The sequence below is a fragment of the Eubalaena glacialis genome, chromosome 7, assembly GCF_028564815.1.
Source record: "Eubalaena glacialis isolate mEubGla1 chromosome 7, mEubGla1.1.hap2.+ XY, whole genome shotgun sequence".
In the NCBI taxonomy this organism is placed as follows: domain Eukaryota; kingdom Metazoa; phylum Chordata; class Mammalia; order Artiodactyla; family Balaenidae; genus Eubalaena; species Eubalaena glacialis.
This window is the reverse complement of record NC_083722.1, coordinates 95,023,929-95,036,437: the sequence shown is the minus strand read 5'-3', so window position 1 is coordinate 95,036,437 and position 12,509 is coordinate 95,023,929. Positions and strand designations below refer to the sequence as shown.

The window sequence follows — 12,509 nt, the reverse complement described above, 5'->3', positions numbered from 1 at the left end:
CCCACCCCTCTACTCCTTCCCATTTCCTCATCCACACTGTAGGCATTTAAACCAACCAAAGCCAATGAGATGGGAGAAAATTTTTGCTGGCGCTTCTAGGAAATAAAAACACTCCTTCATCCAGAGAAGCAAGATGAGCCTGGAGCATCTTGTAGCACCAGAGAGTAAGAAAGTGCTCAGAAAGGCAAAACTGAAAACAAAAAGCCGAAACACAGTGACGGGGGTCTACCAAAGGAGCAGAGCAGCCAACTGAAAGAGCTACTTATCACCCAGACTGAAACAATTTCAGCAACAAAATAAAGTCATACTGGATTGTAACTCAAAGTACAAAATCAATATCTACGAGTCCATCCTGATTTATGACTGAATAATAAAGGGGGGAGAAGAAACACAACATCCCCCACACAAAAGAATTTCAAATTATTTATATAGAGATACTCCGCCCTCAAGGAGGGGGAACATAACTCCATACTCCTTAGGTGGGAGTTGTGAACAGCGACTTCCTTCTAAAGAGTAGAGTAGAGTGAGGGAGAAAGAGTAAGTCTAGAGTGGAGAAAGCTGACAAACACTAGCTCAGCCAGTGACCAAGATCAACGTTAAATCATGTCGATAGTATACGCACTCGATAGGACGTGATGAAAATGGCACTTTACCTCTACGGTCTTCCTCCAGATAACCCATAACCCTGGTTATCACCACGAGTAAAACATCAGACACATTCCAACAGCGGAGCACCTTATAAAATATCTGACCAGTGCTCTTCAAAACTCACAAGGTCGTCAAAAACAAGGGAAGTCTGAGAAACTGTCACAGCCAAGAGGAGCTTAAAGAGACATGACAACTAAATGTACTGTGGTGTCATGGATAGAATCCTGGAACAGAAAAAGAGCACTAAGTAAAAACTAAGGAAATCTTGGGGCTTCCCTGGTGGTGCAGTGGTTGAGAATCTGCCTGCCAATGCAGGGGACATGGGTTCGAGCCCTGGTCTGGGAAGATCCCACATGCTGCGGAGCAACTGGGCCCGTGAGCCACAACTACTGAGCATGCGCATCTGGAGCCTGTGCTCCGCAACAAGGGAGGCCGCGATAGTGAGAGGCCCGCGCACCGCGATGAAGAGTGGCCCCCGCTTATCGCAACTAGAGGAAGCCCTCGCACAGAAACGAAGACCCAACACAGCCAAATAAATAAATAAATAAATAAATAATAATTAAAGGTGCTAATAAAAAAAAAAAAAACTAAGGAAATCTAAATACATTAAACATTAGTAATAATGTATCACTATTACTTGATAAATGATAACAAATGTATTATACCAGTGTAAGATTTTGCTCAGAGAGGAAACTGGGTACAGGGTATATGGAAACTCTCTGTACTACATACTCCCCAACTTTTCCACAAATTTGTTCTAAAAAATAAAACCTCTTAAAAAGAAAAACATTCCCTCTCTTGGAAGGATGTTACTATTAGAGATCCTTACTATTTTCCTAAAGGGTGTAAGATTGTTTTGAATATTATTAGATAACATGTAACTTAATAATATAAGTAAAGTCTTAGTATCAATATAGTGCCGGCACAAGGGGGGGTTGCTGCATTTACTCATTCAGTAGTTCATTTGACAAATATTTATTGAGTACCTACTGTGAAATCATCTCTGTTCTAGGTGCCAGTGGTACATTGATTAATAAGACATGAAGTGTGCATGAAGGGGGGAGGAGCAAACAAAGTAGGATTTTCATACAATGATGAGTGCTATTTAAAAAAAATACGAAATAAGAGTAAGGAGGTAGAAGATGATGGGCAGGGTCCTGTTTTCTAGGGCAGCTGGGAAGATCCCGCTGAGGACAGAATCTGAAAGCAGACCTGAAAGAAATGAGGGAGCTAGCCACACAAGGATGTGAGCAAAGAACATTCCACCACAGGAAAAAGTAAACAGTGCTGAGGTAGGAATGAGTGCATTTGAAGGCCAGTGTGGCTGAAGCAGAGTGAGTGAAGTGGGGAAGGGTAGGAGATGAGGTCAGAGAGCTAAATGGGCTGAAATCAAGCAAGGGTTCAAAGGCCACACTAAGAAATTGAATTTTACTCTGTATGATGGGAAGTTAGGCCCTGGAACCAGTAAAGTGACCCGGTTACATATTTAAGATTATTCCAGCAGCTGTATGGAAAATGGACTGTAGAGGGCGCTAGAGTGGAAACCCCAAGCCAGAGAGAAGCTACTGTAGTCGTCCATGTGTCCAACTCTGGTGTTTAGCTCAGTGGTAGCATGGAAGTGGTAGATATAGTGGGATTGGGGTTATATCTGGGGATAAAACCAAGAGGGTTTACTAACTGAATACACGGAGAGGGTGAAAGAGGGGTCTCATGGACCAATCAACAAAAATGAATTGGACAAGAATCAGGACTCACAGTGACAAAATATCATAGATGGTCCCCAAGATCTAGAGATCTGTAATGTGTTCTGGGGCGACCAGCTAATTATAGGATGGCCACAGACTTGGCATTTTGTTGTATAACATCATCCCTCTTTAGTGAGACATTTATTCAGGCTTGAACCCTCTGAGAAGACTTGTCTCAGAGACCAAAGAGAACTGCAGGAAGTGCTGTCTCTTGATGAGCAAATACGCACGCTTCCTCTCAGGGCAGCTCCAGAGGCTGCCAAGTGTGTAATGTGTTTCTGTATTGTCTCCCCTCCCCCCTCCGCCAAATTCTGGGAGGGAAGCAACTCCATTCACCATTGCACACTGAGTACCTGCCCCAGGATACATGTGCAATAAACATTTGCTGAATGACTGTGGAATAAAATGACAGAGGTAGCCTAAGTCTCCCTTAGAAGCCATATTTTAAGAGAAAACAGCAATAGCCAGGCTAACACAGAGACAAAGAATAAAGTTCAGGAGGGGGTTGAGGCTGACTAATCATTTGGAGCTCTAGGCTACAGCCAGTAAATGAGAAACAGTGATTTTGCAAGAGATGCCACAAAGGGCTAAGCAACAGTCATTGTTGGGATTTTGCAGCTGAACTTGTTGATCTCATCACAGGACCATCAAATGTCAGAGCTGGAAGAGATCTTAGAAAACTTGTAGATCGACCCACTCGTTTACAGATAAGCAAATTAGGGTGAAATGGCTCAGGACTAGCACCCAATCCTCCGGACTCCAGATGCCAAATTCTTTTTCCTATCACACCGATGGGCAGTTATACTGAACTTCCTCTTCCGTACGTAGGCTCAAAGAGGAGTTTTCAGAAGCAAGCTGGAGAGATAGTCTTCTGAAATCCGAAGTCTATACTAATGTAAAATTCTCATTTTAGAATTCAGTTCCATGAAAAATAAATGATCCCTCTTGACAAACTTTTCCCCTTATCATTCAAAGAAAATAAGGCAACCCATCACGGTTCCCTTTTTGACATGGCTGCCAGGAAGGTTAGAGCTAAATTGAACACTTAATCCTCATAACAACAGTGGCCTCAGTGGTTAAGAATCCACCTGCCAACGCAGGGGACATGGGTTCGAGCCCTGGGCCGGGAAGATCCTACATGCCACGGAGCAACTAAGCCTGTGTGCCACAACTACTGAGCCTGCGCTCTAGAGCCTGCGAGCCACAACTACTGAGCCCACGCGCCACAACTACTGAAGCCCGTGCGCCTAGAGCCCGTGCTCCACAACAAGAGAAGCCACCGCAATGAGAAGTCTGCACACCTGAACAAAGAGCAGCCCCTGCTCGCCGCAACTAGAGAAAGCCCGCGTGCAGCAACGAAGACCCAACGCAGCAAAAATAAAAAATAAATAGAATTCAGATTTGGAAAAATTAGTAATTAAAAAAAAAAAACAGTGGCCTTAGTTTTTGACAAAAAGTACTTCTTTCCCACTCCTCTTTATGACTTTTCATGTTTCATAAGTATTTCAATGGCCTTATTGTATATGTCTCTGTTACTGTTAGTCGTCTCAAATTTGTTTTGGAAGTCAGCCAGGTCTAAATCACCAAAAAAAACAAAATAGAAGGAAGATTTCATTTCTCTTGTGCACTGGAACGGCTACTTATAGTGTGGTGTACGTTTTCAGATCCCACCCTTGACCTAAAACTCAGACCTTACCTCCTGGCTTTATATTTATAGAAAGGAGAGCCCACCACAGGACAGACTGCATACAAATGACTAGTTATAAAATTGTAGGTCTGCCTGCTAACTAGGCAAGTCCCTGGAAACTTCTCCGAAATGAAAACAAGATGTGGAAGGAGAGTGCCATGCTTGCTGTGCTGACGTGGCAGGATTTCACTTACACCAGGACCCTGGGGGGGAGCAGTGCAGCCTGGCCTGAGGATGGTCAGCAGGTGGTGGACTGGGTCCCACCTAACTCCACGCTTTCTGCCGACTACTCCCCAGGCTCGAGGTACGAGATCACGTACGTAGCCTTCGTCTCTTCTGGATTCTAGCCACGTAAAGAGATTAAAGCACTCATTTTCTGAAAACATGAGACTTTCTTTTCCCTCCCTAAAATGAAATTCCTCCTAAACCACAAAAATTTAACCCAGGCAGGATTAGGAAAGCAACAAAGGCGTCCATGCAGAGATCTTTCCTCCTTCTCCCTTACTGCTCTGTCGCTATTTCTGTCCAGGTAGCAAAAGAAACATTAATAAGTCCCTGAAAATGTCAACTTCGCCAGAGGACGCTAGACTTTCATGTTTATGCATTCGAGCCTGAGACTTCCTGTGGCTTTTTTGTTTTCTCCTCTTTCCTGAGTTTGAAAATTTTGTTCTTTATTCTTATGGTGTTGCCCATGATTTCCATGATAATCTAAGAGATACGTTTAGAAGAAAAATGGCTTCAGGAGGTACTGTTGCTCATGGAAATAGTCCTTCCCGAAAACAACCATTTGGATTCTGTTCATGATCTCTTCCGAGTCAGAGCCAATTTGTTCAGACAGAGACAAGAAGATGCTGCCCCAATGTTCCCAACACCTTGAAGGATGAAGACAGTTCCAAAAATCTACGATGTTTCTTCAGAAAAATTTCAGGAAAATTATGAATGCAGGCAAGCCTAGTGTACGACATCTGCATTAGTACGAAAGGGCTCAACCTGTACCAAGACTGCTGGGATCGGTATCCTCATCATGGAACCTTGCACAAATTGCTAAACTTTGTGTAATATTTTCCTCATCTGTAAAATGGAGATAATATTAGTGCTTAATCGGTGCTTACTTCACAGAGCAGGGTCTCAAAGTTTGGTGTGCATCAGAAACAAGGGGAGGGCTTGTTAAAACACATACTACTGAACTCAACCTCTTGATTTTTGATTTCGTGGGCCTGGGTGGAGGAGGGGAGGGGCGAGACGCAGCATTTCCAACAAAGCCCCAGGTAACTCTGGTGCTGCTGGTTCAAGAGAACTCCAAGAGAACCACTATCATAGGGTTATGGTGCAGATGACATAGTTAATGAACGTAACCTAAGTGTTAATAATGACTATTTTAATGTACTGTGGTTAACACTATGCCTCGTAAAAAGTTAGCTGTGATAAATGGTGTCCATTCTAATTATCTTCCAAGTTGTCCCATCAACTTACAACTCATAGCAACTTTGCAGTTAAACCGTAATAGAATCCATTACAAGAAACCTCAGTACATAGGAGGGAAAACCCTATTAACTTCCTAACAGAAATATCCTTATTTTAAAGAGTGAATACATTCATAAGAGATTGTAAATGGTTCTAAATAGACTTAAAAGCAATTCTATACATCACTGGGGTTTTTTCCCCTAAAACTTGTCCATACCCATCTGTACATCTCTTACCAGGCAGAAGAGAAACAAAAGCTGACACAGCTACTTACTGAGGTTTCCTGACTTTTCTCTCACTTATAGTAAAAACGCCAAACCAAATTTAGTCATTACAGTGAAAAAGAAGTCTTCCACTCGTTTCGAGTAATTAAGGAGCCCAGCAAATGTGGACGTTGCAACTGGCAGTTAGAAACATCACAGTCTCCAAAGGGTAGAGGAAACAGAGGGCTACAAGACAAGGGGATTGTTAAAAAGCTCTCCACAACAAAGGAAATGAACGCAAATCCCTAACCTGCGGGCGTTCCAGCAACCCTAAGGCCAAAGATGAAAAGCTGTGGCGAGTTAAGCTCTGTGCAGATAAAGAGGATATCAGACAGAATGTCGAAGGCTAAGATGTTTTCCTTGCAGGGCTCTGACCACACATGAGTCTGAAAAAGAAGGAGGAACAGGGAAAGCCCCACGCTTCCAAGGAGAACACTTAGTACACTCAGGTCGAGCGCCTCTTCTAAGCACAGGGGGAGATTCGCGGTTCAATGAGAGGCAGCCAGTACTTAGTAAACATCTAACTTTTCCAACTCAATCAGATCTAAGTTTTTGGTAGAAATTCTCCAGTGAAACATGAGAGTTAGATAAAGCATTCTTGCATCGTGATGGCTTTTGAGAAATTCGACAAAGGGCGCATGTTTGCAAGAATGCAAAAAAAAAAAAGCCTTTGCCCTGACAGTTAAAACTGTACCATGCAGACCACTTTCCCTGACACTTCTCTTTCCAAAAGGTACGTGATGACCAGCACTGCGCTGTTAACAGGACTCCACGAAGACGGTTTTTCATTTCTAGCGGGGAAAGAAATAAAAGTGGGCAGCCCGTGGGTGAACTTGGAGTTTCTCCCTCCAGCCCACAGCCTCCCTTGGACCGGACACGGGTGGAAGGAGGGAGACACGGGTCCGCGGATGGGATTCTGGGGCTGCCACGACTCACCTCGCCAACTTCTTCAGGCTCGCGGCGCCCCGACGGCTGCCTCGGGGGCGCGGACGCGGAGGCCGGCGCCGGCGAGCGCTCTGGCCGGCCCCCGGGAGGGCACCCGGGCCCGGAAGGCGCGCGGGGGCCGGCGCGGGGCGGCGCGGCGGGGCGGACGCGGGGCGAGCGAGCGGCGCGGGGGCTGCGGCGCGGCGGGCGCGCAGGGACAGCCCCGCGAGCAGGAGCGCGGCCAGCGCGAGCAGGAGCAGCGCCGCCGCCTTGTTGCGGAGCTTCATGGTGTGGCGCGGCGGCGGCGGCGGCGGCGGCGGCGGCCCCTGGGCAGCGCGGCCCCTCTGCGCATCGCGGCGCGCCGGGCGGCGGCGGCGGCGGCGGCGGGGCGAGGGCAGCGGCGCGCGACGGCCGCCTCCTCAGCCAGCCCGCCGGGGACTGGGGTCCGGGCGGCTGACGGGCGAGCCGGCGCGCGACGGCGGAGGAAGAAGGGGAGGGAGGGGGAGGCGTGAGCCGGCCCGAGGAGGGGCAGCCCGCGCCTACCGTACTGTGTGGAGTAGCCGCCCGTCCGTCCGCGCAACCGCCAGCCGCCAGGCGCTCCGTCTTCAGGTGGGGCAGCCTAAAAACCTCTCACCTCCTCATTCATCCATTCATTCACTCATTCATTCATTCGTTCATTCATTCATTGTCTCCCACTCCGTTCCATTCCCTCGTTTACTTCCTCAATTCCGTCACTCATTCACTTACTCTCCCATTCCATCTTCTCTTCATCGGATTCTCTCATTATTCCATGCCTTTGCCCCATCATTTATTTTTACCCATCTATCCACGCACTCGTACACCTATCCATACATCCAATCAGGCAGGAACATCTCTGTCCCGTTTTCCCAATGCAAGGCCTGGCACTTGGTGGGTACCTGTAGGATAACCACTCCAGATCCATGTTGTCTAAACAAGTTACAGAGTGAATTCTAGAGTCTGGGTTTGAAATCTGACTCTGCCGCTCATCATCTACGCTAGGTGATCATGAGCAAGTGGCACAGCTTTCTTGAGCCTTAATTTCCTTACATGCAAACTGGGATTGTATTGCTGCTCTCCGCAGAGCCGTTGTGTGGACATTACATTAAACAAAGCATTCGAAGAAACTTGCACAGTGCCTGGCTCACAATTGGTGCCCAATACAAGCTCTGTGATAATTAGTACAATAAAACAGAGCTTGTCATATATACATAAATGCACATTTTTTCTTTCTGACATAGATTTGATATAGAGTAATATTCACAACCTAGTGTAGAAATGAATTCTTCTGAGACTTTAACAGCCACAATCACCAGATCAAGTTTCCAGAGTTTCCCAACTCTTCTTCCAGGGCATCCCCAATCATAAATGGGAAGCATGAGGACACCTCCTCTTATTATTCACCATGAACTGACAGCCAGCGTTCTATTAACTCTCTTTTCTGCTTGGCCACGGGACAAGGAACAGCAGTTATGACAATGTCTCTGAGATTCTACAGGATTCCATGTTGCCTTATAAATCGTCTAAAATTCAGGTATATTCCGAATGGTTCTCATATTAGCATTACATTTTAATTCTTTGAGATCCCATTGTATTTAAAGTTCTAGGAATGAGAATATTTAAACACCTGGAACCTCTGGCCAAGTAGGCACCTAAGAGATGGCAGGATGCAGGCTCAAGGTGTGCACAGCAGATGTTGCAGGTGAACGAGCACAAAAAAATCCATCGATTTCCACTGAGGGTGAGGTATCGTCCCGCTAGGATGCATTTGGAATTGTGGGAAGGATGTTTTGGGTTGTCACAATAACTGGCAAGTTCTACTGGCACATACTAGACCTCCCACAATGCTCAGGACACTCCAGCAGCACAAAGAATTGTCCTGGGCCAACTGCCAACAAGGGGGCACTGTGGAGAAACACTGGGCTAGGCTAAAGCCTGGTGTTCAGGCCTTCCAAGTTTAGAAATGGCCACTATTATGTTAGTATGTGGCCCAGTGAAGCAAGAATTCCCAAACTCTATCTTGCCACTTCCTCTGTTCCTCAAGGAGACACGTGCAATAAGAATAAAATAAGGCAAAGTAACAATTGGCTAACAGCTAAGGTTTTGGCCTCAAACACCAAAGTAGAACTTGGAACAACTAGGTTTGACCAAACAGAGGGCTCTGTTTTCTGTAACTTTGCTGAAACAAAGGAAAGGCCTGATTTATCTCCTTCCCCTGAGTCCAAATTCATGTTTTGGTTACCATTCTGATATCTAACATCATGGAAAAAAGATTCGAGATACCATATCTATGACTCATCCCATTTGTCACTTGGATGTCAAATATACCAAATGCTTGTGTATTTGTCCCCCTACCCCAGAAATCTGTTTCTCCCCTTGTCTAGATACTCAGTTGCTCAAGCCAGAAATTAGGTGGGAACCATCCTTGGTTTCTCTGTTTCCTCTCACCTCCTGTATTAGTTATCTGTTGTTGCATAACAAACTACCCCAAGTATGGTGGCTTAAGATAATACACATACAACCTCATGCTTTCTGTGGGTCAAGAATCCAGCACGGTTTAGCTGGGTCCTCTGCTTCACAGGCTCTCAAAAGGCTGTAATCAAAGTGTTGGCCCGGGGGTGGTGGTCTCATCTGAAGGCTCAACTGGGGAAGGATCTGCTCCCAAGCTCACTCACGTGGTTGTCAGAAGGGTTTCAGGTCATTGGACTGAGGGTTTCTGGTCCTTGCTGGCTCTTGGTCAGAGGCTGCCCTCAGTGCCTTGCCAGGTGGCTCTCTCTATCAGAGTAAGTACATCAGAAGAGCCAGAGAGAGAATGCCATCAAGACAGAGGTAACAGTTTTTTATTATCTATTTTTGGAAGTGACATCCCATCACTATGCCATCTTCTCCTTGTTGGAAGCAAGGCATTAAATTCATTCTGCACTCAGGTGGAGAGGATTACACAAGGGCCTGAATACCAGGATTACTGGGAGCTGTTTTAGAAGCCTGCTTCCCTCACCTCCCATATCCAAAGAGTCAGCAAGTTCTGTTGACTCTGCCTCCAAGACGTAATCGGCATCTCTCCACTTCTCTCCTGAATTGTCAATAGTGTTTGCTTGACAAGATCAAACCTTGCCCAATTCCCAATTGCCCTGTTCCCATAGTATTTCACATAAGTTATTCCCACTCCATCCCCCACGACTCTGAATTATATGAAGTGGCTCTTCTATGGCCTAGAAACTTTCTAATTGGTCTCCTTGCTTTTTCCCATGGCTTCTTCCAATCCTTAAACCAGAATAATCTTTTAAAAACATAAACTGAATCCTATTTCTCCTTTGCTTACAACTCTTCAGGGATGGCAACAAATTTTTAGATATAATACCCAAGGCACAATCCATGAAAGAAATGATTGATAAGCTGGATTTTATTATAATTAAAAACTTCTGTTCTGTGAAAGACAAAAGTCAAGAGATTCGGAAGACAAGCTACAGACTGGAAGAAAATATTTGCAAAAGACACATCTGACAAAAGACTGTTACGCAAAACATGCAAAGAACTCTTAAAACTTAACAATAAGAAAGCAAACAACCTGATTTAAAAATGGGCCAAAGACCTTAATAGATGCTTCACCACAGGTGATATACAGATGGCCAGTAAGCGAATGAAAAGATGCTCCACGTTCTGTCACCAAGTGGTCCAGTGGCTAACGCTCCGCGCTCCCAATACAGGGGGCCCGGGTTCGATCCCTGGTCAGGGAACTAGATCCCACATCCCGCAACTAAGAGTTTGCATGCTGCAACTAAAAGAAGATCTTGCATGCCGCAACTAAAGACCCCGCATGCCGCAGTGACGGTCCCATGTGGCACAACTAAGACCTGGCACAGCCAAATAAATAAATAAATATTAAAAAACAAACAAACAAACAAAAAAACAGTGAGATACCACTACACACCTGTCAGAATGGCCAAAATCTGGTACCCTGACACCACCAAATGCTGACGAGGATGGGGACCAACAGGGACTCTCATGCATTGCTGGTGGGAATGCAAAATGGTACAGACAGTTTGGTGGTTTCTTACACAATGAAACACACCCTTAACCATACAACCGGCAGTCACACTCCTTGGTATTTATTCAAAGTAGCTGCAAACTTATATCTATACAATAGCCTGCACTTCAGTGCAGGTTATTACTAATTAGTTATTAGTAATTTGTAATAGCAGCTTTAATAGTAATTGTGAAAACTTGGAGGCAACCAAGGTGTCCTTCAGCAGGTGATGGATCAATAAACTAGTGCATCCACACAGTTGGATGTGGACTTTGGATGATAATGATATGTCAATGCATATTCTTCAATTGAACGAATGTACCCCTCTGGTGCTGAGGTGTTGATGGTGGAGGAGGCTGTGTATAAGAGGAGACAGTACGTGTATTGGAATTCTCTGTAGTTTCCCTTCAATTTTGCAGTGAACCTAAAAAATTGCTCTTAAAAAAAAAATCTATTCTTTTAAAAAGCAGGTATGGGATTTTTCACTCAAGTGCTCTGACTCTACTGTCTGTGTTGTTAACCATGCCCCCCAGAGTATAATGTATATATGTTGCTTGAGCAAAGAGAAGGCTGTGAAATGACCTCTACAAGAAGGTAGCCAATAAATACCTCAGTGGGCAGGACAGAAGGTTTGGGGTTATGTCTGTATCAGTTAGAAGGAACGGAAGAGAATATCTGACTAACTGTGGCTTAATCTATGGCTTTTCCAACTTTAATGGGTGGACAAATTATCTGGAGGTCTTGTTAAAATGTAGATATCAAGGTAGGGTATCTGAGCCATGGCCTGAGAGTCTGCATTTCTAATAAGCTGTTAAACATTGCTTCTGCTGCTAGTGGTGATCCAACATTTTAAGTAGCAAGGACTTGAATAACAAAGACATCTTTATCTTACATAGTAAGAAATCCAGAACAGATGGAGGACAGGGGTGGAAGGAAATGTTTCCACTGGACACCTACTGTGAACATTTTTGTATTTGTCTTTTGGTGAGCATATGAATGCACGTGTGTTGGATATATACTAGGATGGAAATTGCTGTGCTACAAAGTAGGCATAAGCTTACCTTTAGTGAATGCTACCCAACAGTTTTCCCACGTGATTTTATCAACTTACCCACCTACCAGTAATGCATGAGAGTCATGGTTGCTAAACATCTTTGCCAACATTTTGTTTGTTTTTTTGTTTCATTTTAACCACTCTGGTGGGTGTGTAGTGGTATTGTGATTTTAATTTGTATTTCCCTGAGGACTAATGAAGTTAAGCATCTTTTCATGTATGTATTGGCCAATTAGACTCTTATTTTATGTCTTTTATGAAATATCTGCTCCAGTCTTTTGCTCATTTTTCTGAGTTGCCTTTGATTGATTTGTAGGATTCTCCAGAATCTGCATAAGGAACCCTTATCAATAAATATAGTTTCATTTTTAAACGTAAATCTTTGATTAACTTGGCATTTATCCTGGGTGAGTATGGGCCCAACTTTTTTTTTTTTTTCCAGATGGTTTTCTCAACACCAATACTACACAGTCCATCTTTCCCCCATCAATTTGAGATGTCACCTTGGTCATGTGCTGCATTCCTAGGTGTATTTCTAGGAGATATTTCTGGGTTTTCTATTCCATTCTGCTTGTCTGTCTCCCATGTGAGAGTGCAATTTTACGTACTTAGCATTAAAACATGCTTATATATCAATCAGGATGAGTCCTATTGTTTTAGAGCTTCCCAGGCTATTTTT

General features: G+C 44.6%; 1 protein-coding gene across 1 annotated transcript in view; it reads right to left on the bottom strand.

Annotated features, from left to right (window-relative positions):
* GXYLT2 (glucoside xylosyltransferase 2) overlaps positions 1 to 7,018 on the bottom strand; it is an 82,560-nt gene extending 75,542 nt beyond the window's left edge. Inside the window, exon 1 of the mRNA XM_061197155.1 lies at positions 6,744 to 7,018. Coding sequence (XP_061053138.1) covers positions 6,744 to 7,018 — 275 coding nt within the window. The remainder of the gene's footprint in view (positions 1 to 6,743) is intronic.
* Between the last annotated feature and the right edge of the window lie 5,491 nt (positions 7,019 to 12,509).